Below are 27,574 nucleotides of genomic sequence, written 5' to 3' on the forward strand. Positions count from 1 at the left end.
ATTATGTGATAATAAAATGCCTTCGCCTAACCCGGTGTTTCGCAAACTTGACAACTCTGAAATGTGTAGATTTTTCAGACCCCCAGAATCGCCCAGCCAACCTTGTTCCCCTGCTAAATCCAAGACTCCGCTTGGGAAACTTCGCCTCTTTCTTGGGCTCGCCTCCAAATTTCAGATGCTCTTGAGCTTTTATCCCGAGCTGGGGATTTATTTATTTATTCTGCTTGAGTGACAGCTCCTTCTTCAATCACGAAGGGCGTTTAAAGCGAAGCGTACCGCCCACGAGCGCACCGCCTCCAATAAAAAATCAGGGCATTGTCGGGTTAACGCAAACCTGCCTCGTCGCCATAGTAACGAGAGGTCCGGAGATAGTTTTTAGGCCCTAAGTTTTCGCGATACTGATGCCCGCGGAGTACTGGAAAGAGGAAGCCGAAGCCAGCCTTGGTAACTTGCCCGTTGCCCATTGCCATGGAACTGAGTCTGAACCGGATGGATTACCTGCAGGTACAGCGGCCGGACGCGATGCCTGTGACGGCGAATGTCGGCTGTTTTGCGCCCCTCTCCCTCGGAAGCATTGTTTTTTGAGTCTTCCTTCTCTATGTAGTTGTTACTGCAGACCACCCCTACCCGTACTTCTATGGCAGCCTTCCCGCAAAAAGATTGACCTATTGACAGTATTGGCCGGGAGGTGGAGTTGCAGCCCAACCCATCTGGATGACACCATTTTGACAATTCCTGCTTGGGAATGAGCAATTTTACCAATGATTTGCAGGAAGAGAAGTCTATATTCTTTTTTTGAATAGTTTAATAAATCCAGTGAGAAAAAAGAATGAGATCAGTCTTTTGGGTATAAAAATAACTTATAACCTGCAGAGTTACCCTTTATCTTTTTTGTTAGTTAAACTTCCATCATTGGAGGTTGTTTTATTAGTAAGGAAGCTTTAAGGAAAATTTCCGAGAGTGCTAATTCGAGAGATAAATGATTATCTAATTTTAATTGTTTCTAACTTCTAATTAAGACAAAGGGAATTTAGTATATTGCAAAACAAAGAAGGCATAGCTTATACATCAAAGAATGCATCTAATCAAATATAGGCCCTACAAGAGGCATTATTATAAAATGAAATAATGTGCAGCCGCAGTCAAACATATCAGAAAAAGGGGTGGGTGGATCAAAAAATCAAGTTAGTTAATCAAATCCCTGCCCCATTTATCATGTATCAGTTGCCCGCGCGCACACACACACAGAGAAGTTGAAACTTGGATTGCCCACCCTCCCGACTGCTTTAATCCCAGGGATACTCTGGCTTCAATCCAGTACTTTACTTGCTTGGAATATAGATGTCTTGACATAAATCCCATGTATTAAACAAGTACATTTAATTTCTTATTTTCAGAATCTGGGTCCACAAAGGAATACCAGGAATACAGAAAAATATGGGGTTTTGTATTTCTGTTTATCACTGGGACTAAAAACATCTGGGCTGCAGAAGTCTTGATGACTACTAATAAGATCAGACTTCTTTTTTACCCTCTCCTGGGTGTCCATATTTCTGCAACTCAGATCTGGTAACCCTAGTATCATCATAAAACTATTAACAGACTTCTTAAAATGGACCTTATGTAAAAGATTCAATACTACTTCATATTTCAATATTTCTATACTTTATTCTTAGGTTCTGTTTTTGGCCCGTTTCCTGTTCCTTCAGCAGCATTCCCTCACTTAAACCCAGTTCACAAGTGAGGGTAGGGTTCTCTTGGATCTGCAACTCCTGCTCAAGGAACAAGTGATAGCTGTGGCTAACTCTAGTGTGCTAATGGTGACCATTGCTGAAATAGGCTCTGCTTGTGGTGACTCATGCCTTAGTCACCTCACAGTTGGAGTACTGCAAGTGCATATTATGTGGGGTTGCCTTTAAAGACCACCTAGAGCACAGGTGTCAAACTTGCGGCATCACGTTGCCATCATGTCACTTTCTCTACGTTTTTTTCCCTTTGCGGAGCTGGGATGGGCGTGGCCTGCACGTGACACATCCGCCTCATGGGCTGCCAGTTTGACACCCCTGACCTAAAGGTTGCAATTGGTGCAAAATGTAACAGAATGAGTAGTTATCAGGAAACCTCAGTATGTCCATTTAACACCGCTATCTGAGTGCACATGCTTACAGTGGGATTCCATTCAAGGTGTTTGTAAAGCTCTTTAGCACATAGAAGTAGTTTATTTGTTGTATTCCACGTGTTCCAGTAGAAGAGGCACTGTTTAGTTCTCTTCCTTGAAACAATGCTGTCTGTCAAGACTTAGAAAGCATATTTTTTTGGATGTGATGTAGTGGTGGGTTCTAACCGGTGTTGCCACCGCTTCGCTTTGCTCACATGCTTTGTGCAAGCGCATTGAAGTCCATAACAGCTGAGGCATGGCAATCCGCTCTGCCGCGCCTTTTTAGATTTTAGATGGACTAAAATCGAAGGAATAAAGGTAGGTATAGCGCAGGGGCGGGCAGGAGGGCCCAGCTGACGGTCGGAGCAAACTGGTTCACTCTTAACATCAACATTTCCACTACCAGCTCTCCCAAACCGGGGAGAACCGGTAGGAACCCATCACTGATGTGGTACCTGATTTGTGGCATGATCTCCCTCAAAATTTGGCTGGCTTTTTTGTTCTTGTTATTACTTTTTTGTTAGGGTGTTGTAATTTGCTTTTATGGTTGTACAGTATACCACCTGGAGTTGGTGCACTAAAGAAAGCTAGCCATGGTTGCTGCTTGCTCTTTGAGCAAGCGGATCCAAAGATTTGTGCCTAATTGCCATTAAATTCCACTGTTTTCAGGGAGGCTTACGCTTAATGAGTGTGTTCAAATCATTTTGAACTCACTGCTTTAAAGATTTAGAAGAGTTTTGAGTTTGCAATATTTGCAAGGTAAAATATTTTGAGGCTGGATATTTTGAAATTAAAATGGATAAAGAGAGAAAGCCAGTTTGATGTAGTGGTTAAGGCATCAAACTGGGATACTTTGAGTTCTAATTCTACGTTAGGCACGAAATCAGATGACTTTGGGCCACTCACTTTCTCTCGAACTTGGGAAGGAGGCAGTGGCAAACCACTTTTGAAAACCTGCCAAGAAAAATGCAGGGACGTGTCCAGTTAGCTGATGAAAATCAGACACAACTGAGGGTGGAGGGGAAATCTCTATTTAGCCTGCTTACAATTTAATCATAATCTCTTACTCTTTTACCTAGTATCATAAACAGGTAGCCCTCAATTTATGACCACAATTGGGAACAGAATTTCTGTTGCTAAATAAGGCACTTGCTAAGTGAGTTTCTTGCCTTAGTTGTTTCTTGCCTTAGTTGTTATTTATATCACTGGAGTTGTTAAGTTAGTATCACAGTTGTTAAGTGAATTTGGCTTTCCCATTGCTTGACAGAAGTTCGCAAAGGTAATCACATGACCTTGGGACACTGCAACTGCCATAAATATATGCCAGTGGCAAGCATCCAAATTTTGATCATGTGACCACAAGGATTGTGCAAAATCGTAAGTGTGAAAGATGGTCATAAGTCATTTTCTTTTCAGTGCCATTATAACCCAAACTGACTAAATGAATGGTTTTAAGTTGAAGACTGCCTGTATACATATAAAAAGAAAGCGAAAGCATATGTATGCGTACCCAATGATATGTTGGAAAGCCAATATCATGTTGGAAAGCATGCATTTTAATAATTAAATATTTGTTTTTCTCTATAATTATAGTATACTGACATTTTGATAAATGAAAATTGGTTTTAAAATGGATGAGTAAAATATAAATACTAACATTTTTTATTTGCAACTAGGTGGGTGTGACATCTCAGAAAACCATGAAATTGCTCCCTGCATCAAGACGCAAAGCTACACAGAAGGTATTTATTTATTTGGTTTCATATTCTATACTTTGTTCAGGAGCTCAAGGCTATATAGAAATGTATTTATTAAAATAATTGTATGTCATAAAGATCACACTTAAAAATTGTACCTTTTTCTAAAAAGGAAAAATAGTATAGAAAAAATGTGTCTACTTTATGTGTGTACTATTACAAATAATGATCTTGTGATCATTATTAATTACAAATTAATAATTACAAATTACAAATAATTACAAATAATGATCTTGTGATTTAATCTCATGTTTGTTTAAAACGCTTAAATTTACCTCTTAATTTTCCTATTTTTATATGTAATTTGGCAGCAAGTCATGCTACTTTTACAACATAATAAATATTTACTTTTTCTCATATATCATTTGACAGAAGTTTATACAATTTGAATCAATTATTTAATTTCATTCCATTATTTTCCTGAGGTTTCTTCTATAATATCCATCCTGACTATACACTATTTCTCTAGTTTCTACATAAATTACTTGTCCTTTTTTCCCAGTCTCCGTAGCCTTAGTATCTTTTCTTTTTTATCCTTTTAAGTACAATTATATCTCTTCTGCCCATGAGTTTAATTCTTCCAGGTTTAGTATATTAAATTGGCTATTTACTGGAATTCCTTCCTTGAATATTTGCCTGTGATATTTTATATTTGCACCCATTCCATTTAAATGGTTTCACAAAACTTCTTTTTTCACAAGCAAACCATTTTGAAGTATCACACAGCATTTTAAGAGGAAGAATTAAATAGAAGAGGAAAAAAATCTAGATCCGAATGTATAATTATACACCCAGCAAAAAGGATTGGCTTTCCTTTGTACTCTTAAAACAATAGTATATACATATCCTCTTATTTTACTTTAAAGGTTGTTACTGGGGACCATGATGGTGTTATTACCTGCTTTGGAATAAAAAAAGGAGAAGCTATTGTAAGTTTTATTTATTGATTTCTATAGATGAACACTTAAATTAACAAAATAACTTACTATTGTAAAATGTCAAGTAATTATAAAGATAACCATTTTGAAGGATCACATTTTCAAATGCACTATGACAGTAGAAAGAAAAACCTATATTTTCCGTGACTCAAATCCTATTTATCTTTATTTTGTAATGATACAGAATATACTTTATTTTTTGTATTTTAGCCAGTATTCAAGACTTTGCCAGGAGAAAAGATTGCAAGACTAGAACTGGGAGGTGCTCTTAATACTCTTCAGGAGAAAATTTTCGTGGCTGCTGGTTCTGAGGTTCGAGGTTTCACAAAAAAAGGGAAACAATTTCTTTCGTTTAACACCAACCTCACTGAAAACATCAAAGCTATGTGTGTATATTAAACATTGACTTAATGGTGCTTAGTTACTTACTATATTTAACTTAAAACTGACTGAAACATATAGACAAAAAGAAAATGCATCTAATTAAACCATCATGCTGCAAATTTCACTTGCATATTATAAAGAACCTCTTTCTTTGTCACCCATAAGAGGAACATTTTTAAAAGGTTTCTAAACTGTGGGAAGGATTGACCATGAGCAGGATCTTCTGATTCCTGACTAGTTGCAAATGGCTACATATACCTCTGAAAAAGCCTTCCTAGCCATAGATGTCACCTGCTGAATATCTAGGAGAACTCTCAAAATTACAGACCATGTCTAAGGGGGAAAGTAAAACTCCATTCTGACTTTCAGGTTAGGTCAAAACAGGAAACAGACTGCACAGGTTTGACTGGAACCATGCTTTATTGATATGTTATAGCAGGGGTATCAAACTCACGGTCAGTGGCCTAGATGTGTCACGCACTGACCACCCACACCCCCAGTTTAGCGAAAGGGAAAGTTGTGATACGTCACATGATGGTGATGTGATGTTATGTTGATTCCAAGTGTATGAATACTTAACAAATTATAATGTTCCCAAATTAGTGCTTTACTTTTTTTGAAAGTTTTAATTACAATGCTGTTATTATTTTAGGTATATATCTGGATCAGATCTCTTTCTTGGTGCAAGCTACATTTATAACCATTACTGTGACTGTAAAGATCAGCACTATTATCTATCGGGGGATAAAATCAACGATGTTCTCTGTCTTCCACCAGATAAACTGTCTTGCATTATACCAGTATTAGCATGTCAAGATAGAGTTCTTAGAGTTTTGCAGGTAAACCTTTTTTGTTTGTTGCCATTATTGAAGCCTGATTTATTAGTAGTAACCATTATTTATTAGTGAAAAGATAAGTTAGTACAATGAAACAGAAGATTGTTCATCTGTTCATACTAATAATTGTATATAATCATTTGCAAGGAAATTTTATCTGCTTGCAGCAATTCTGGTAAGTTGAATAAAAGCTAATGTATATTTGGAAAATTCCTTTTTCATGAAAGATTATTATTCAGTTTGGGGTAATTGTACAGCTCTCTGTAAATTGGAAGTTAGGGATGAGCCTTAGGAGCAGCAAGTTTAATGCTACTCTAATTCTTTGTCTGCAGGAATTGGTAGAAAGTACTAAATTAGTTTTGAGAAGAAGAAAGATTTCCTGATTCTGGAAATTCTGTTTTAGGCAGTGATTTAAGAAGTGAAACTTCAAAAAGGCTTAACTGAGCTGCAGGCACTTAATTTTATATTCTGGAGCAGCTGAGAAATCATTTGTTCTTTGATTGGGTCTGCAGTCTAGTTTGGAATAAATGTATGTGTTGGGATCAGTGGTGGGTTGCTCCCAGTTCTCTTCGGTTCTTTAGAACCGGTAGTAAAAGTGGCGGGGGGGGGCTCCACCCACCCGCCCGGATGTCATAATTGATGATCTGCGCATGCGTGTGTGCTCTCATTGCAAACTGGTAGTAAAGGTAAGTAGAACCCATCCCTGGTTGTGATGAATTAGGCTCCATTTTTGATAATTTGATAGTTTAGATCGTTCATTGATTGATTAGTCTTACAATCATATTAAAAAAAAAAAGATATAATACAAAGTCTGTTTCCAGAAAAGTAATAGGCAAAAAATACAGTAGTAAAATACATATTTGCTAAATACAAAGAACCAACATTCAAATAAATGTATTGCCTTTCCATAATATTCTGATCTATTCAGAATAATGGATTCTTTGATGAACTGCCTTATCTATCAATTTAACAATTCTGCTAGTAATGTATACGTCAGAGCCCAGGAGGAAATAGGACAGTCTGCAATTCAGGTCCTAGTGTACTGTTCTTTCAAGTAGGGATTTTAAATATCTAAGTTTAAAAGGGGCATGCAGTTGACAATCGGCTGCAGTTTTCATTCCATTCTAAAAGCAGGAATGCAGTTTTGAAATTAAAAAAAATTCTTTATATCTCTTCTAAATTAAAATTAAATGTTAGGGATTACAAGTAACAGTATCTCCATTTCATTTTTTTGAGGGTTCAGATTTACTGTATGAAATGGAAGTTCCAGGTCCCCCTGCTGTTCTGGCTTTGAACAATGGAAATGGTGGTAAGTAGAAGGTTTAGAAGTCTTTTAAATGTTATTAAAATTATGAATCTGATTTTCATAAATTATTGTTTTAATAATTCCACATGCTATCATGGGTATTTTCTATAACAGAATTATTCTGATCCATTTTATATAAAGTGATGGAAATGAAGCAAAGTGGGTTTTTTTATTTCCTAAAATTGAAATTAAACATTTTGGAATCCACTGAATAGAAAGTAGAATTCTACTCAGTAATTATTCTAATAATAGTTTTCATTTATATTTCTAGGCGATTCTGGTGAAGATGTTCTGTTTGGGACATCTGATGGCAAAATTGGCTTGGTACAGATTACTGGTGTTTCTCCAATAGAAAAGTGGAAAATTGGAAATGAGAAAAAAAGAGGTGGTAAGTGTTTTGTGTTGTTTTCCTAAGTGTCTTGTAACAGTTTTTAGTACAATTTGGTGAAAAATATATTATTTAAAAATAGGAAAAAAACAGTAAATTCTGTACATAAGATTCTATCTTAGTAATGTTTTTCATTACTATTTTTGTAAAAATTTCAATCAAATTGGTTTGAAATTTAGGCATTATCTAGTACCTAATATAATATAACTTATTATGACAACAAGTATAAATAACTATTTTCTATGAAATTAAATGTTTGATATAGATATCTGTTTATTCTTTTTGTCAGGCATCTTATGTATGGATAGTTTTGACATTTTGGGAGATGGGGTTAAAGAATTGCTCATTGGTAGAGATGATGGAATATTAGAGATCTATAAATTTGAAACTGAAAAGAGCCCTGTTTTTAAATATGAATATGTAAGTATATTGTGTAAATCTATTGTTTCCAATTATAATAAAACAATTTATTATGTTTATTTTCCTAAATAGTTTGTTCTCTCTTTCTCCCTCTTCCTTCAATAAATAAATAAGAAAAAAATGACCTATTTAGTTTTAGCAAGGTGGCTGCTTTATCTGAATAAAAATATACCACTGTTGGATCAAGGCAGAGTTCATCTTAGTCCTGCATTTTGTTTCCCATAATAGTCAACTAGCATCCTCTCGAGGGTGTTTACAAATTGTGTTGGTCATGTTCTCCTTCAACTGCCTTATATTTTTTTCCTTTTCTCAAAAATCCTAGATGTTAAAAACCCCAGTTCTTTTGACTGCCTACTTTTTCACCTTTTCAGATTCTATTACATGTAGTTCTCCACTTAAAACAGTTCATTTAGTGACTGTTCAAAGATACAACAGCACTGAAAAAAGTAACTTATGACCATTTTTCATACTTAAAACCATTGCAGTATCTCTGTGGTCATATGATCAAAATTCAGATCCTGGGCAACTGACTCATACTTATGACGGTTGCATGTCCTGGGATCCTGTGATTACCTTTTCTGATCTTCTAATAAGCAAAGTCAATGGGGAAGTCAGATTCACTTAAAACTGTATTACTAACTTAACACCTGCACTGATTCTCTTAAGAACAGTGGCAAGCAAGGTTGTAAATGGGGCACAACTCACTTAACAAATGCCTCGCTTAGCAGCAGAAATTTGGGGCTCAATTGTGGTCATAAGTCAATGACTACCTGTATATCCTTTTTTAAATGTGATAACTAAAATTATACTGTCTAGAGCAAACTCACATTGTCACATGACATATCACAACTTTCCCCCCGTTTGCTAAACCTGGGTGGGCGTGGCCAGCACATGACACACCCCTGGTCTAGAGGCAGAAGTGCCATAGACTTAATATAAGAGAAATGTAGAGAAAGAATATACAATAACAAAAAGCAAATAATACCTATTTTATGCAATCCTTTTGAAATGTAAGAGTTAGTGATTAAAATCATGTTTTCAATTTTATTCAATTATCCTCCTTTCATTTTTATAAGTATTTTATAAGTAATTACAAGTGTTTTGTATTAGATAACTTTCTTGCTATCTGCTTTTTCAACTTTTTTGAAATCTGAGTTTTTCAGAATTATTTTGTAAGATTTTAAACAACATGGAAAAGTAAATATATGTTAAAAGTTCTTGTTTGTTGTTTTAGGCCTTGTCAGAGAGTGTCACATCCATCCAAGGTGGCTGTGTTGGAAAAGAGGGCTATGATGAGATTGTAACATCAACTTTTTCAGGTTAATTTTACTTTTACTTTCAGAGATTTTCAGTTTAATTTCAATTTAACAAGAATAAAATAGTATTTTTTAAAAACAGTTGTTACATATATTGCCTCTTTTTTGGACACCTATTTGGTCAGTTCATTGTAATTTCATTTTGGCTGTGTTTAGACTAGATTCTTTGGGAATTTTTCTTTCACTCTATAACTCCTATAGTTGAGAAATATTTTTAGGTCTCCCTGCATTTACTACAGATGTTAGATATACTCACAGGTCCTCAAAAATATTTCAGTCTGACTACTGTGAAGGCCATTTCAAAATCTTGTTTTTCTTTTCTCCATTGTTTTGCCGATATATTAGGTCGCTATTTTGCTTAAATGTCTAATCTCTTTTCGGCTTCAATTTCTTCAGTGACTTGGAACATTAACTTTTAGGACATGTTGACTTTCCAAAATATGTTTGCCATCTTCAAATGTGTTTATGTAGTTTGTGGCTAAAAAGTTCAATTTTTACATATTTCATTGGTCCAGAACACTTTGTTCCCATAGTTTCAGGCTTACAAAGGTTTTCTTTTGCATACTTTAGATGACTTTCATAGAAATCATAGAAAAAGTTTATTCTGGCAACTCTGCCATGCAGATCTTTGTTATACTGTATAAGCAATACTATATGATGGACCTTTTCTGAAGGCTGTTTTCAGTAATGTGAGAGTTCTGTTTGTAGAGCATTTTGGGAGCAGTTCTAGTAGACTTTTCATCTTCCAGTCTTGAATTTCTACAGTTCCATGTAACTTCCAATTCTTAACAATGCTTCTTATCCGGCATATGACTTGTGGCAATGCGGGCAGCAAATAATTTAATAAATAAATAAAATAAAACATTGCTAGCTGGCAAAATGTAGACAGTTTTTTAAACTTACGGATTCATAGAGTTTACCTATTTTCTACCTAGTAGAAATACCTAAAATTTTGCATAACAATAGGAATCTGAAATCTAAAAATATATTCATCTTTTAGGATGGGTGTCTGGATTAACTACAGAACCTATTCATGGAGAATGTGGATTAGATGAATTAAAAATGACTCATGAAATGCAGAATAAAGTTTTGTCCTTAAGGTAATGTAGCAATTTTGTGAAACTGCAAAAATGATACTGAGGTAATGATTTTGCCCTAATGTGGCCCACATTTTGAGTTGTTTTATATCAGTACACCCTAATTATATACTTGCTACTTAGTTGCCTTGTAAACGACCAGCCAAATGTTTGTGATAATTTGTTATTAAACTTTCAGTACCGGTAGTTGTTTTGCATCACTTTATTTTTTTATAAACTCTCCTGCAGGAGACTTTTTATGCTTTTTGAGAATAAAATAGATTTTATAAACACACTTTATCTATTTGGTAATATTTAATGGCCTACATAATCAATACAAGTTAAATTAACATAGTTATGAAGTTATGCATATCATAATCAGATTTGCTTCCTGTCATATAGCTGGCTTAATTTCCTAGGTTAACATTAGGTCAGAATTCCCCAGTTTAAATATAGTGCAGACACAGCCTAGTGTATCCTTCTGCATCCTAGCACAATTGCAATTTCCTGCCAGCTTTCTCTCTGACTTGGTTGTTGGAAGTCAGTAGGAAGTAACCTCGCCCAACAACCATGGGATTTGACAACTGGTACTACAGGGGTTGCCATTGCTAAGTGATATAATCATGCTTTATAGTTGCATTGTTTGCCAATGAAAATTCAGATCCCAATTGCCATTGTAAATTGCGGATTAAATAAACAGTGACTTTGATGTACTACTTTTTACTACCGATTTCAATTACAGTATTGTTTTTGCATTTTAGTCTTTATTTTACCCCTCTTTTCTGTGTGGGGTACAATGATGTTTAAAACAATGAATTAAAAATAATATTTGAAATCAATAATTCGAAAATAGAACATCAAAGTCACAATTTGCTTAGAATCAACACACAATAATGGTGTTTTGGACAATTTTTAAAGACTTTTAGAGTAAGCAAAGGCAGAGAATATTCCATAAAATGGGGACCACCAAGAAAAATTCTGCTGCTTACAATTTTAATATTAATGAATTTATTTCCACTATTATGGTCCATCGCAGTCAGCCAGATTTGGCATTTTTGTGTACCTATTGAGTCCTTTCCAAGGACCTGGGATGTTGATGTTTGATGATGTTATTATTTGTTAAATTTATTTGTCGCTTATCTCTTCATGGAGCTATTCTAGGCATTTTACCTTGTCTCTGTCTCTCTTCTCTTTCTTTCTCCCTTTCTCACGCACATAAACGTGCACACATACACATACAGTAATTTTGTTTGCTAATTATTGTGTTGTTATAGGAATGAATTGGAACAGTTACAGATGAAAGTACTTCAAGAACGTGAAAAATACCAGCAGTCTTCTCAGTCTAGCACTGCTATTTCAGCAGTCCCAACATTCAGTATAAATGATAAATTTGCATTAAACAAAGATGATGCCAGCTACAGCCTTGTTTTAGAAGTCCAGGCAGCAATTGATATTGTCTTGTTACAGGTGAGACTTTATTTATAGAAACTTAGTAAGTATTGGTAACTGGATACTTGTTTATCTTTAAAATAGATGAATTCCTAAGATTATCCAGTTTTTATCTGGTTATTCTTGGGTGGAATTAGGACAGATATGTATTCTGACAAAAACTGAAGTATAGAAAAATCAGATTGAAATGGATAGGTTTTTTCCAAGTTCAAAAATTTTATTAGTTTATCAGAGTATAAAATACAAAATAAAATAAAAATAATGGGAACTAGGGAATAGGAAAAGGGGAAAGTGTGGTGTAGATAGGAAAAAAAAGGTGTTGATTTCTGATTTTACTTACTAAAATTCTGATTTTACTTTACTAAATTTTTTACTTTTATACAATATTATATACTAGCCATTTCTATAACAACAAACATATCTCATCAGCAAAAGTCAGAGTTTCATTTTTTCATCACAAGCACAAAATCCAGATGTAGTTTCCTAATACAAACAAATATATTGTAGATATATTGTTTTCTTTGAATAAAGTAATCAATCTAAACATCCTTACGTTTTTTCTTTGCTGCAAAAATATATATATTTCTATTTGCACTTATTAATCTTTATAGACTATTATAATTTATATTAGCAAAATTTACTGTACTTTTTCAGATTCTCTAACCTTAAAGGGAAAAAAAGCCTTTATACATCCATTTTAAAACTTTAAACTTTTCTTTAAAAGTATTTGTAAAATTAATTCTAATACATCTTTTTTTAACATCCTCTTAACATAAATTTCTTTCTATTTATTTCTATTACATATTACATTTCTTTCTATTACATATATCAGATTGGTAAAAATCCATCCTAACTCCAATTAACTTTAATATTAAATTTAAGTCACGCCTTCCAATTTATCTTCATAAAATAAAATCTTTTTTCTTCTCTGGAATGTCTATCAAGTAATTATAGCAGGGGTTCCCAATCTTTTCTATACTTCGCACCCCTTACAAAACGCTTCTGATATATTCTCGCACCCCTTACATAAATAATTATATGCATACGATTATGCATATACACTATAATTTTGAAACTTCTAAAGCCAAGTTTTCACATTCCCTGGATTATCGACTCGTACCCCAGGAAACCCTGAATTACAGACTTCTATTTTCTCAAGCAATTCTCAACCTTGTTAGTATCCACGAAGAAAAAGTCCCAAACTGGTTTTCTTGAAAATTGCAGGTTTTCTTGGAACTCTTCTTTTAATTGTGCTGGGACACTTAAAACCATCATCATAATAAAGATTGGTGTCAGATTTGTATTTCAAAGTTGCAATTGCATCTTTTGCATTATTAGCTACTTGTGAAATTGTCTCAGTGGTTTGATACGGTAAGTAGTTTGAGTAGTTTTTATAATATCCTTAGAATATAATTGAACTATAAAGTGAAGAGTTTTATTTAATAACTTTTTAAGCACATCTCTAATAATTTGCTCAAATCCCTGCTCCATCTTCCTAACTTCCTCTTGTGACCAAAAAGTAATTTTTTAGTATGTCATTTAAGAATTGCTGGCCAATCAGAGTTCATAAAAATTAGAACGTTTTAACCACCCACAGCAAAGCAAACCAAGTTACAAATTACTTAAACATAGGAAAATAAAACCACAACTTTCTACCCTTATGTTTCTCCATCAAAATTAAAAAAGATACTCCATGCTTCCTTATTTTAGCTTGCCTTCAGCAACTCTTTCTTGTTTAACAATAAAAGTCCTCACAATGGCTGAGATCTTCAAAAAGGAGTAACAGGCTATGGTTGAAGAGAGCCTCTTTTAATTTAATAAAGATAATAATCCCTAAAAGCAATTAAATAGAGCCTTGATAGTACAGTGGTTTAGTGCACCCTGTTATTAACACAGCTGCCTGCAATTTCTGCTGGTTCGAATCTCTCCAAGGCTCAAGGTTGACTCAGCCTTCCATCCTTTCTAAGGTAGGTGAAATGAGGACCCAGTTTGTGGGGGCAATAAGCTGACTTTGTATAAAATATACAAAAGAATGAAGGCTATTGCTTAACGCATTGTAAGCCGCCCTGAGTCTCCGGAGAAGGGCGGCATATAAATCAAATTAAAAAAAAAAAAAATGAAAGGCACAATTTATTGTCCATTTGAAAAATAAATTCCAAAATAGCTTTTTCAACAACAAAGTGATTGCAGTCTGCCTGCCAGCTGAACAACTCACCAGCTCACTCCAAAGCTACTTGCAGACTGTTGCTGTATAGAGGATCTTGTGGAGCGATTCTAGAACTTTCCCTAAACTGAATTAAAGGAATGCCGGTGTTCCTTTTATTAATAAGTTGAAAAAGCGACAGTCTAGAGAAAGCCCTTTCAGGGAGTTCTCCCTGGATATATTGTCAGTTGGCCATCTTCACTGGACGTCCCGAAATAGACAGATTTAAACTAAATTACTGTGTTATTAAATCCTATCTCACTTAACTGATACACTTAACTTGGAATTTTTCCCTTCAGTTTCAGCCCTGCTCTTAACTAACATATTCTCATGAATCCATATTTTATTTTAAGGAACAAACAGAAAAAACAGATATTATTTTAAGAGAATAAAGAAGCGCGTGCCAGATTTTAAATACTAAGGATTAGTCAATCACATAGGACATGGCCTTCTTGTAATTTCATTCTTTTTGTTTATTTATTTATTTTATTTTATTTTATTTATTTCTGACAATTTGTCATGCTCTTGTATTAAAAAAAGTGTATATATTGCAATGTATATAATAATTACTTCATGGGATCAATATCTATTAATAATATTTAATTTATTGAAATATTTGACATAACTGAAATAATTAAAAAGAAAGCAAACTGTGAAACAAGTTTAGGAGCAGCTTTTTTTTTAGACTATCTTTTTACTGTAAGGTTTTACAAGAATCTTAATTACTATACAAAGAGACAATTGAACTACCTATATATTCAACTGTCCTTTAATTTGATACTGTTTATCACCATAGTGTGATGTTCCTATAGACCTAAAGGATGTGGATAAAAATTCAGCTGTGGTCAGTTTTACCAACTGTGAATCTGAGGTACGTGCAATTGCTGTAATGCAATTTAATTCAATGGAGTTAACTTGATTTTGGCTTTCAAATCTACTTGAAAGTAAAGTTGTTAATCAATTTCAACCATGGTATCATGCTGCACCGGTTGGAAGAGTTGGGGATGGGGGGCACTGTGCTATGGTGGTTCTCCTTTCTCTCCGACCGGTCGCAGTTTGTGTTAGCAGGGGGGCAGAGGTCGACCTCGAGGCCTTTCATATGTGGAGTGCCTCAGGGGTCGGTCCTCTCGCCCCTTCTGTTCAGCATTTATGTGAAGCCGCTGGGTGAGATCATCCGTGGTTTTGGGGTGAAGTACCACCAGTACACTGATGACACCCAGCTGTACATCTCCACCCCTGGCCACCCCAACGATGCCCTTGAAGTAATGTCCTGGTGCCTGGAGGCTGTGCGGATCTGGATGGGGAGAAACCGGCTCAAGCTCAACCCTTCCAAGACTTGAGTGGCTGTGGTTCCCGGCATCCTGATATAGTCAGATGACTCCATCTCTGACTATTGGGGGCAAGTCTTTGGCCCCCTCGGAGAGGGCCCGCAATCTGGGTGTCCTTCTGGATACGCAACTGTCCTTGGAGGAACATCTGACGGCTGTGGCCAGGGGGACTTTTTGTCAGGTTCGCCCGATACGCCAGTTGCGGCCCTTTCTTGATTGGGATGCCCTGCGCACAGTCACTCATGCCCTCGTCACCTCTCGCCTGGACCACTGCAACGCTCTCTACATGGGGCTCCCCTTGAGGGGCACCCGGAGGCTCCAACTGGTCCAGAATGCGGCCGCATGGGTAGTTACAGGAGCTGCATGGCGCTCCCATACAACACCTCTCCTGCGTGAGCTGCACTGGCTTCCAGTGGTCTTCCGGGTGCGCTTCAAGGTGTTGGTTATCACCTTTAAAGTGTCCATGGCATAGGACCTAGATACCTTCGAGACCGCCTGCTGCTACCGACGGCCTCCCATCGACCTGTGCGCTCCCACAGAGAAGGCCTCCTCGGGGTGCCATCAGCTAAACAATGTAGGCTGGTGACCCCCAGGGGGAGGGCCTTCTCTGTGGGGGCACCCACCCTCTGGAACCAACTGCCCCCAGAGATAAGGAGAATCCAAGACCTCGGTGCCTTCCGCCGTGCCCTTAAAACCTTCTTTTTTTAGCAAGCCGGGCTGGCTTAACTTTTTAAAATGTTTTAAATTGGTTTGTTATTGTTTTTAAATTACGGGGCCAAATTTATATATATTCTTTTAATACTATTTTAATTGTCATTTATGTTTTTATTTGGCTGTACACCGCCCTGAGTCCTCAGGGAGAAGGGCGGTATATAAATTGGATATAAAATAAAATAAAATAAATTTGAATAAAATTTATTTTTAATAATGCTTTTAAGGCACATAACATTTAAGTTATTATTGACTTATTAAATTTCTTCTTTTAAAAAGAAAATTGGTCTTGCTAAATGTTCTCAAGTTCTGTGATAGTTAACAAATTTTAAATTGATTTTTTTAATGCTTATACTAACTGTTTATTTTCATACTAGATCAAATTTGAGTCTAGTTTATAAATTTACTGTTCCAACTATATTTTTTTCACAGCCAAATGGTAACTTCCTCCTTGCTACTTATCGGTGTCAAGTACATACCACCCGAATAGAACTTAAGGTAATGATTTAAATAAGATAACTGACTTTATTACAAAACTGCAAATTTCAAAACATATTCAGAACAGAGCAACAGTAATCCTGAAAATTATAGATGAGAAGTTATATTTTTGTGTACTAATTCCTGAATTTACGTTCTAATTTTCAACTATGCAACATTAATGTGGCATAAGTAGATACTATACATAAAAATGATCTGTGTTGACCTTTGAAAGTTAATTAACCCTCCCTATTTTATTCAGATGGAATTAATTGTCATCTTTCAATTTTCAAATGACTAATTCTTTTGTGGAGGCTTATTGGCTTAATACAGGCTGCTTGAATTCAGTAGTTCTTAGATCTTCTTTTTGTATATCTACATGAAATATTTTTCAAGAAGGCAGTTGTGTTGATATCAGTTTCAATATATAATCAATAATGCATTAGATGAAAACTAATTAAAGTAGAATGAGATTTCATTTAAAGACAAAATGTTTAAATAATAGGCAAAGTTTAAAACTATTGGAATAGAACATAAATTTAAAAATTCATGAAATAATGCATTACAATTGTATCTAAAGATCATATAATTTTTTCACCTTTTAAGTAAAAATATAAATTATAAAAATCTCTTTGCAAATAGTATATCATGATACGCATGCACTTTGTCAATCTAATACTGTAATGTAACCATAGTATATCTATGTATCAGTATAGTTTCAGGCATTTTTTTTATCTAATAGGCACAATATAGCACTATATAAAGAATATGCAAGGTATTTTTCACATACCAATTTAATATAGCAGTTGAAACACTCTCTAAACATGACATGGTAGTGTTTAAGCAATGTTTAGTGTAATCCTAAATTAGGATTAATGTAATTTCCAATTATTCATTGAGACTTTTAATTTCTAAATAGACAGAATAGCATTGTAGCTGGTGTTTCCACTGAATTGCTATCCTTGGTTACAAGCTTTAAAATATAATGAATATCACTAAATAACAAGACATTCTCCCAGTAGGCTGCGGAGTAGGTCAGGAGTGGGATGATATAGTTGATCTGCCCGGATACTGAGTCAAGATGTTTTTGTCCATGCCTCCTCATGTGACCCTCGTCTCCAGTTTTATTTGACTCAGTAGATCTGACCGGACATATTTCTGAGTGCTTATCAACTTCATCCACTCCTGACCAAAGTTCAGGGGTTTTCTCCTATAGCTGGGTTTCCTTCTCAGCTCATTCAGAACTGTGCGAGCTGGCCAATTCAGTTTGAGTCTGAAAACGCAGCCGCGATCGCTGCTTGCCAGCTGAGAGGTGCTAGCATACCCACGCAGCGTGTGCGCCATTCTTTCTCGAGCTGCGGCGCATCGGACCCTAAAACACTGGTCCTCCTGCTGCCTACCAGCTACAGATCAGTCCCGAAAGTACATCGCTCGGACTGGGATCGCACCGTTGGCGCGCCGCTCTACAGAACGAGCAGCCATCCCAACAGTTTCCGGCAGCCATTTTCTTTCGCGGCTGCTTGTCACCTCATGGGGCGGCCATTTTGTTTCCAACAGAGATCGGCGGTGGCCATTACTGCAGCATAGTCTTTAACAGCTCCTTAGCGCTGCTTATTCCAGCAAGTGGTTTCTGGTGCTGGCGTCTCCCAGGATTCTGGGTAAGCTGCCCATCTGCTACCCCTAGTGCGCAGGCTACAGCCGCCACCAGCGTGACCTCAGCACCCATTATGGCAGACCAGCCATCGACCAGCAAGGCTCCTCAGACTGAGCTTGGCCGCAAGGTCACTTCTAAATCTGCCTCAGGCAGGAAAGCTCAGCAACCATCCCAAGCTGAGCTGAAGGTCCTCCAAAGGCGTCAAAGGGCCTTTGAGCGTTAGTATTTGCAGGCGGAAAAGGTGTGAGCTGACCTCGAGGATCAACCCTCGGTCAGTGCCAGATCAGGATCTCACAACCAGGAGGCTAATGAAGACCTGGACCTCTCCAGGGCACTGTCTCCAGAGAGAGCTGACCAACTCTCTGATACCTGCTCTCCGCCTTCCAAAGGTCAGTCAAAGGGGGACTTCAGATCGTGTTACCCAAGGCCAAGGTCACATCCGGCCTCTTGGATCCTGGCTCCACTGATCCTACATTGGCCTCTACGTCGGGCGCCAGCCACGATCTATTTTCTGAACCAGTCGCGGAACAACTCTTCATCCCCGCTCCCAAATTATTCACCGACGTTATTCGGAAACAATGGTCCAACCCGGTTTCTCTACCCACGCCCAGTGGAACTGACTGTCGCAACTACAACATGGAACCTACGTTAGCCAACATCCTACAGGTACCTCCGGTTGATGGCCCGGTAGCTGCACTTTCGTCCCCTTCTCCCTATCTTACGGGGGACACCTCCGAAGGCCTTAAGCCTGAGGACAGGAAGTTCGATCTGTCCTTCAAGAAAGTGCACCAGGCTTCGTCCTCAGCAATTCAGGCCCCCACCGCGTCCTCCTTTTTCACTGCTCCTCCCTCCTGTGGCTTCAACTGCTTCAGTCCCGTTTACCCTCCCAAGAGGTTCGGGTCCATCAGGACCTGAACAAAATTATTGCAGCAGCCCAATTTGCCACCGATGCCATGCTCAATTCGGCCAATTACACGTCTCGAGCCATGGTGTCTTCAGTCACCTCGCAGCGCCTTTTTATGGCTGTGCCAATGGCCAGCCGATATCAAAGCCAAGTAGCGTCTTGCCGCAGCTCCGGGATCAAAATTATTTGGTGACTCCCTCGAACCATTACTAGTCGAGGATAAAGACAGGAGAAAAGTTCTGCCTTCCGCCACTAGACGGGCGGATCGCCGGGCCACCCCATACTACCGTAGGCAGCTTTCCCATTTTTCGCCTCCGGAAGGCATTAGCCAGTGCCCTTACTCTCAGGATTCCTTTCGTCAACAGGATAGGGGCTCCTTTTGGGACAAACCAAAGTTTTATGGCCCACAAAAGCGGTCCCTTCAAAGAACTGGCAGTCGTCAGTTCCGTCGCCAAAAATGACTCACACCTCAACGCTCCCATAGGAGGCAGGTTGAGCCTCTTCGTAGACAGGTGGGCCCTCATTACAACCGACCAATGGGTCCTCCATACCATCGAATTCGGACTTCCTCTGGAGTTCCTCTCCAGCCCCCTGACCCACTTTGTACCATGCCCTTTCTCCAGCTCCCACCGCAAGCGGGGCCTCATTGAACTGGCCATACAACATCTATTAGATATCAAGGCGATGGAGGAGGTTCTTCCCGACCAATGGAGACAGGGTTTTTACTCCTATTCGTGGTACCGAAACGCTCTGGGGGCTGGAGAGCAGTATTAGACTTGAAATCCCTCAATGCCCACCTCGTCTACAGGAGGTTCAAAATGAACACTCTAAAGACCATCTTTGAAGAGATCCGGCCCAGGGACACTCTGGCCTCCATAGACCTCTCCGAGGCCTACCTCCACATAGCCATATCGCCTGCCTATCGGCGTTATCTCAGGTTCAGCTACGCGGGGTGCCACCTGCAATATCGTGCCTTACCATTTGGGCTGGCATCGGCCCCGCACAGCTTCACCAAGGTCCTAGCAGCTCTGGTGGCCCATCTGCGGTCTGTCCCAGTATGGCTCCAAGCCTACCTGGACAATATTCTGGTCCAGGCCCCCACCCTCTCAAGGGCTCAGGCCGACTTACAGTTTTTTTTTTTAATTTGATTTATATGCCGCCCTTCTCCGAAGACTCAGGGCGGCTTACAATGTGCTCAGCAATAGCCTTCATCCTTTTGTATATTTATACAAAGTCAGCTTATTGCCCCCACAAACTGGGTCCTCATTTCACCTACCTTAGAAAGGATGGAAGGCTGAGTCAACCTTGAGCCTTGGCGAGATTCGAACCCTGCAATAATTGTAGGCAGCTGGTCTTAATAAGCTTAATAACAGGGTGCCTTAAACCCCTGTACTACCAAGGTAGTTAACCCTACAGGTCTTACAGGACCACGGGTTCTTGGTCAACTTGCCCAAAAGTCAGCTAGAACCCCGGACCCAATTGACACATCTCGGGGCAATAATCAATACTCAATTAGGATATGTGTTCTTATCTCACGAAAGGAGGGATAACCTCAGGTTGCTTACCCGTCAAATCTTCCAGGAGCCAATGGTAACTGTACTCATCTTGTCAAAACTGCTAGGGAAGCTAGCATCCTGTATAAACATTGTGCTCTGGGCTCGCCTTCATGCGTGCAGTCTTCAATGGTTTCTGCTGCTGCACCAGCGGGCCAAAACCTCGACTTCTCTAACCAAGATCTGGGTTCCTGTGTTGGTTCGCCGGTTGTTGCACTGGTGGATCTCTCCAGCCCTGGACAAAGGGTGCGTCTTTGCAGACACCCAAAGGGTCGTGATCACGATGGATGCCAGCCTATATGGCTAGGGAGCACACCTGGGCACTCAAGTAGCTCAGGGTCGTTGGTCCTCCAAGGAAGCATATTCAAGCATTAACCTGCTGGAGCTTCGGGCAATCCACCTGGCCCTCACTCCTTCCACCAAGCAGTACAGAGACGCCATGTCCCGATTCTTACCAACGTCGCAGTGAAAGCCCATGTAAACCACCAGGGATACCCAAGATCATAGCGGAGGCTGCGGAGGTGATTCTCATCGCCCCCCACTGGCCATGGAGACCTTGGTTCTCGGACCTAGTCGTGCTCTCGACATCACGTCCCTGGAGGATACCCCCGGAGAGGGTGTCCCTCAGCCAGGGGGCCGTCAACCACCCGGAGCCCCAGTGGCTCCATCTGACCGCTTGGCCTTTGAGGGGCTCCTCCTGAGGCAGGCGCTCTACTCTAAGGACGTCATCTAGACCAGGCAGGCGGACAGAAAGCTTTCTACCATTAAGCTTTACAACATCACCTGGAAGGTATTTATCTCTTGGTGTTCTGCGCGTGGGATTAATCCTGTCTCAGCTTCTGTCCCACAGGTCCTGGACTTCCTACAGGCTGGACTCCGCAAAGGACTGGCACACAACACGCTCAAACGCCATGTTGCCGCCCTTTCCACGGTATTGTCACCCAGGGACGGAGTGCTGCTCTCTCATCACCCGTCCATCCACAGGTTTTTGCGCGGCATTCGCAATCTCCGCCCCCCCTCGTGGTTCACCGCTATCCCACCTAGGATTTGCCGCATGTCCTACTGGCCCTAACTGAATCGCCCTTCGAACCTTTACGTACCTCGAGCCTCAGATACCTCACTCTTAAAGTGGCATTCCTGGTGGCCATTACATTGGCTCGGCCATATCAGAGCTTGCAGCCCTTTCCATCAGGCCCGACCTCTATGTCATCCATTCGGACAGAGTAATCCTTAGATAAGATCCATTGTTTGTCCCCAAGGTAAACTCCCCCTTCCATCGGGCATAGGAAATTATCCTACCTAATTTCTGCCCAGGGCCAGCTCATCCCTTGGAACGCAAGTGGCACACCCTGGATTTCCGCAGAGCTATTAAAATTTACATCTCTCAGACTGCGCCCTCCAGGTGATCTGAGACTCTCTTCATATCATTTCAACCTACCTCGTTAGGTTCTAAAGTTTCCTTGGCCATTATTGGCTGTTGTATCCGGGCATGTATTGCCCGGGCATATGAGGCGCAGGCTCTCCCGATGCCCAGACACATTACTGCGCACATTACTGCACATTACTGCACTTGACGTGCAGTGCAGCTACCATTGCTGCTTGGCCCACGCAAGCCTTCTTCGAGGACATTTGCAGGGCAGCTACCTAAACCACTCCTTTGTCTTTTATTAAACACTATCGACTGGATGTCTTTACATCAGTGGAGGCTTCCTTTGGCAGGAGAGTCCTACAACAGGTGCACCTTGCCTTGGGGGCTCCTAGCTCGCAGGCTTCCCACCCTTAGGTCGGACGAGCTTGGGTATGTTCCACTTCTGACCCATTCCGCAGCCTACTGGGAGAAGAGGCATTGGTCTTACCGTAAACGCTGTTTCTCTGGGGGCTGCGGAGTGGATCAGCCCCTCCCGACTGCAATCCCGACACGGGTCCTTACTAACTATCTGGCAGAGCTTGTCTTTCAGACCTATCTTCGTCAAACAAACTGGAGACGGTCACATGAGGAAGTGTGGCTAAAAACATCTTGACTCAGTATCCGGGCAGATCAACTGTATCATCCCACTCCTGACCTACTCCGCAGCCCCTGGAGAAACGGCGTTCATGGTAAGACCAACGCTTCTTATATGAAAATTCTAAACTATTTTAGTTTGATTTTTTTTTTTATATAGAACTAAAAGTTTTGTATATTAATCTAAATTCAGATACATTTATACTGTGTTCCTTGAACAGATTCTATCAATTGAAGGTCGCTATGGAACTCTGCAAGCATATGTCATTCCAAGAGTTCAACCCAAAACTTGTCAAGTTCGGCAGTATCAGATTAAACCTCTGTCACTTCATCAGAGGACACATTGCCTTGACCATGATAGGTATTGTTTTAGAGTTCTTGCACATTGAATTTAAACTGCAAGTTAGTTTGAATAAAGGTATTGAAGTGAAGACTTTTGAAAGATGTTATAATTTCAAATCTTTACTAAAAAAAAACCTGTATTGATTTTAATTTAAGTTATTCTGCATAAATGTGCGTAGCCTCCAAATGTGAAAATTACAGGCACTATCCTTATCTCATTCTAGCACTGAAAGCAATTTTCTGTGGCAATGACTTGAATGATTTATTACATCTGCGTCCTTGTGAATGAAGTAGGCTTTCTTTTAATGATTTTAAAGAACTTAATCTGTATTTGTTTTATTTTCTTGTGATCCAGACCTATGAATACATTGACTCTCAAAGGACAGTTCAGTTTTGCTGAAGTTCATTCCTGGATTGTATTTTGTTTGCCTGAAGTTCCTGAAAAGACACCAATGGGGGAGAGTGTCAGCTTCTACTTTCAGAACACTTTTTTGGATACTCAGCTTGAATGTACTTACAGGTAGAATGGAACAACTATTGAAACACACTGTCTTTTTAAAAGGAAGTATGCTTCAGTCCTAAACAGATGAATTAAAACTGATGTTTAATCAAACTTCTTTGAAGAGTTATAACATTTTGAAATTTATCTAAAACTTCTCAATTGGGAAATATTTCAATTAAGGACCAAACTTCTTAATTAACGTTAGTCAATTGATAAAAATATTTTAAAATATTAGTTGTGGTGTTTAGAATTACAATAATTCTCCAATAATCTTTATTTTAAATGGGTGTTATATTGTTTGTTTAGGAAAGGTGAGGGTTATTTCAAATCTGACAATATATCCACAATATCCATTCTCAAGGATGTACTCTCTAAAGAAGCCACTAAAAGGAAAATTAACCTCAATATATCATGTGGTAAGGATTCTTTTTTACATTTTATGATTTCATTCTGTACATAAAATATATACCAGTAGCTATTGAGTTTTTTCTTGCTGGGTCTTCTTTTAGATATGGATGAAGCATCAGTGAATCATACATTAAACCTTATCCATCCAAAATTAGAGTACCAGTTGATGTTGGCTAAAAAAGTTGAACTAATAGATGCTTTAAAAGTAAGTGTTTAATAGATTAGTTGATAGTTTTGCTTGCTTGTTGTGTAATCTTTTTTGTTGTATTACATGTTCATTAATTGTTTTCAAAACTATAGGAATTATCTATTTAATAGATTTATATGCCATCCAATAGCTTTGGACAACTTATAAAAATTATAATCAGATAATAGACTAAACACTATTGTTGATAAGGTATAATTTGATCATTCGTTAAACTGGAATACAAAATGGGTCTGTTCAGTTCCAGCATCAGTTTGTTTCAGAATAGGTGTTTTCCTGGGGAAAAACCATTAATATGCAACTAGTCATGATATCTGACAATTCAAAAAATTAGAATTCAGTAATGCAGTGACAATAAGTAATAGAATAAGTGCTTTTATATATAGAAAATTCCAAATTGTCCCTGCAATTAAAATTATCCTTATAGGAGGAGCTATTTTTATCTGGAGAACTGCTTCAAATCAGAACAGACAATACTGTGGTCAGTGGGCAAACATTCAGAATTAATACTGTATATTCCAGTTTTAAATATTACTACCGTAGTTATGTTCTGATTAGTAACTAGCAAAAGATAATTATTAGCAAATAATAATATTGAATTGCAAGTAGAAAAGTATTTGTAATTGAAAAAGACTCCAGCACCTCTCCACCAGTAATCAAGACTCAGATTAGCATAGATTAACTCCAAGGTTAACTTCAGACCAACAAGAAACTGCAAAGAGCAAACAGCCCTCCTTACTAGCAATGATGATGTTACCTAGCTAGGATAATGAAATGTCTGCAAGAAAACAAGCAAGCTCAGAGTGTACTGAGGAGCCCCCTCCCCATATTTGCAATTGTTTGATTATAAATACATTGTAATATTTTAATCCATTCATCTCCTTCTTGTGCTATTAAATATATTTTACGGCTCTTCTATTTGTTTATTTGTAATCGTCTGAGAATATTTTGGCTATTGGGAAGATCAGAAGTATCTTAAAACATAAATATCCCAGAATACCGTGTTTCTAATGCAAGCCTTGCAAACTATATAAACGTAGTTTAAAAGTTTATATGAAATAAATTTATATGTGAATCAAAGACTTTGTTAACAATAAGGCATTTTATTAATTTATATAGCTAAAAAAACCACTTTTTTCAAACGTGTTTTCCTGGGATTATGGCTGCCCCTATAAAGAGCAGATTACAGATACTGATTGCAGCTGTTATAAGGAATTGCTAACAGGTGTTATGTTGTGTAGCACATCTACATGCTCTGAAATACTGCACAACAGTAGCATAATTAAATAACAGCTTACATCTCTCTTTTGAGTTTAACTTTTAAAAAATTGGGGAACCTTCAAGTTATAGTCTTAGAAAATTGTGAATTGATTAAACAACAGCAATAGCAATAGCTCTTAGATTTACATATCGCTTTACAGTGTTCTACAGCCCTCTCTAAGCAGTTTACAGAGTCAGCATATTGCCCCCAACAATCTGGATCCTCATTTTACCGACCTCAGAAGGATGGAAGGCTGAGTCAACCTTGAGCCAGTGAGACTTGAACTGCTGAACTGTTGGCAGTTATCTATAATCTATATATTATAGTATTTATTATCTATAATGCATTTATCTGAATTCTTAATTGCATCCATATGTGTATAACCTTCCAACTATTGCATATTTTAATTTAACTTCTTTAATTGTCTTAACATTTTATTACTATGTGATTAAGGAATTGCAGGCTCATGAAGGTAACATGGATTTCCTGATTCCAGAATACCGCAATATTTTGGAAGAGTCCGATCAGCTGCTCATAGAACACAAGAAACAGCCAACATCTCTTGAAAGACTTTATGGTTGGTTCATTAACTTTTTTCTACTATTACTTCTTGTTCTAGCAGTGATGACTTCTGGGAAAACAAATGTGTCATTCTTGTTGAATATTTGTTCCCCTTTGATGAAAAACGTTTTAGCCTTTAAAAATGAAAAATACACAATGCAAATATTTTATGTTAAAGGCAATGATGGAAATAGTTAAGTGGTGGATATTATATATAGAAGTGCTTTATATTTAATAGAAAAATTATATGCAATTTAATGCATTAAAAATTAACAAATACTTGTTTGAAATATTCCAGACTCTAGGGATCACTGTTTGTTTCTATGCTTCGAACAGATCTTCCTAGTGTCTTTGGACATATTCAATACTGCAAGTAGACGATACATATGTAATGAGCTAGGTATCTATTTAATATAAATATACATGAAAACTGACTACCCAGTAAAACACAGAAATGTGAAAATATTGGGTAGAATGCACAATATGTTGAAGAAAATGAAAAACCTACCACTGCCGTTTGTTAAGATTTCTGATCTACAGCTATATTTCACTCATAAAATTAATACCTCCCATGGATTCTGTCCTTTATTAAACATTTGCAGTAGTACTTGAAATTGTTTTTTTCTAATTTTGATCAATTGTTTTGTATGTTTTATTTTTCAGGTATGATTACTGATTTGTTCATAGACAAATTTAAGTTCAAAGGTACAAATGTGAAAACCAAAGTTCCTCTGCTCCTGGAAATTTTAGGAAGCTATGATCAAAATACATTACTTGCATTTTTTGATAGTGCTACCTGAACTACAAGAACTAAAAAAGCAATGAAATTTCTTTAAGGAAAAGATATCAAGATACAAATGAAGAAAACTGGTGTTTCATTTATATAGTTTATATGTATATTACAGTGCTTTTATTTCTATTGAATTTTTGTATTGTGTTCTGTGATACCATGTAGGAGGGAGGGAGGGAGGGAGAGATCATTCTAAACTGCCAGTTGCCATCATGAGGCTTGAAGAGATAATGACATATTTATTAATATCAAGATTCTTTACTTTTAGCGCATAAAGTAACACATAAAGTGGTTGTTCTGCTCCCATGCCTTATAAAATGGATTACCTTTGAATTATTTTCCATGGTTGCAATTTACTGTTAAATACCAAACTTCTTGGAAGGGATTTTGGTAAGAGATTATAAAATCTGGCATGTGTGATCACTATTGACAGGCCCTTGGTCTTAAAGAGGCAGAGCCCCGCAGACTATACTGTAGCCATTGAGAAAAACTCTTTAACACTTTCTCAAATTATAACAGGTAAAAGCATTTTTGCTGAAGCTGCTAAGGATTCACTTAGGTACACATGAAAGTTGGATAAATTTAAAGTGAGCAACATGTCCCAAAAATACTAGTCCAGAATTTTCCATACCTGTACTACGATGT

At 37.9% G+C, this 27,574-nt stretch overlaps 2 protein-coding genes across 4 annotated transcripts in view; one reads left to right on the forward strand and one right to left on the reverse strand.

The window, feature by feature from the left end:
* LOC148112594 (uncharacterized) overlaps nt 1–669 on the reverse strand; it is a 30,956-nt gene extending 30,287 nt beyond the window's left edge. For 2 of the 3 annotated variants that reach the window (XM_087874600.1, XM_087874601.1), the window contains exon 1: nt 499–669. In XM_087874600.1, coding sequence (XP_087730726.1) covers nt 499–575 — 77 coding nt within the window. In that variant the 5' untranslated portion in view covers nt 576–669. The remainder of the gene's footprint in view (nt 1–498) is intronic. The other variant, XM_087874599.1, reaches the window with a different exon arrangement.
* On the forward strand, nt 299–27,063 carry BBS7 (Bardet-Biedl syndrome 7). The gene is made up of 19 exons (XM_034442753.2): nt 299–504; nt 3,835–3,900; nt 4,782–4,844; nt 5,064–5,239; nt 5,890–6,076; nt 7,310–7,382; nt 7,651–7,767; nt 8,057–8,187; nt 9,422–9,506; nt 10,504–10,603; nt 11,854–12,046; nt 15,028–15,102; nt 16,703–16,768; nt 23,082–23,221; nt 23,558–23,722; nt 24,011–24,120; nt 24,214–24,317; nt 26,032–26,155; nt 26,803–27,063. Exons 1-19 carry the CDS (start codon nt 469–471, stop codon nt 26,937–26,939), a joined length of 2,148 nt encoding a protein of 715 aa, XP_034298644.1. The 5' UTR covers nt 299–468; the 3' UTR covers nt 26,940–27,063.
* Nucleotides 27,064–27,574: the final 511 nt, after the last annotated feature.

This window comes from Pantherophis guttatus, chromosome 8, assembly GCF_059756535.1.
Source record: "Pantherophis guttatus breed Tessera chromosome 8, ASM5975653v1, whole genome shotgun sequence".
Classification (NCBI taxonomy): domain Eukaryota; kingdom Metazoa; phylum Chordata; class Lepidosauria; order Squamata; family Colubridae; genus Pantherophis; species Pantherophis guttatus.

What these genes read in the sequence shown, in the direction of transcription:
- BBS7 (XM_034442753.2), top strand. Translation starts at nt 469, where the DNA reads ATGGAACTGAGTCTGAACCGGATGGATTACCTGCAG. An exon ending in TTTGAACAATGGAAATGGTG is followed by an intron (nt 7,383 to 7,650) that starts GTAAGTAGAAGG and finishes TTATATTTCTAG; the next exon opens with GCGATTCTGGTGAAGATGTT. An exon ending in CCACCCGAATAGAACTTAAG is followed by an intron (nt 16,769 to 23,081) that starts GTAATGATTTAA and finishes TTCCTTGAACAG; the next exon opens with ATTCTATCAATTGAAGGTCG.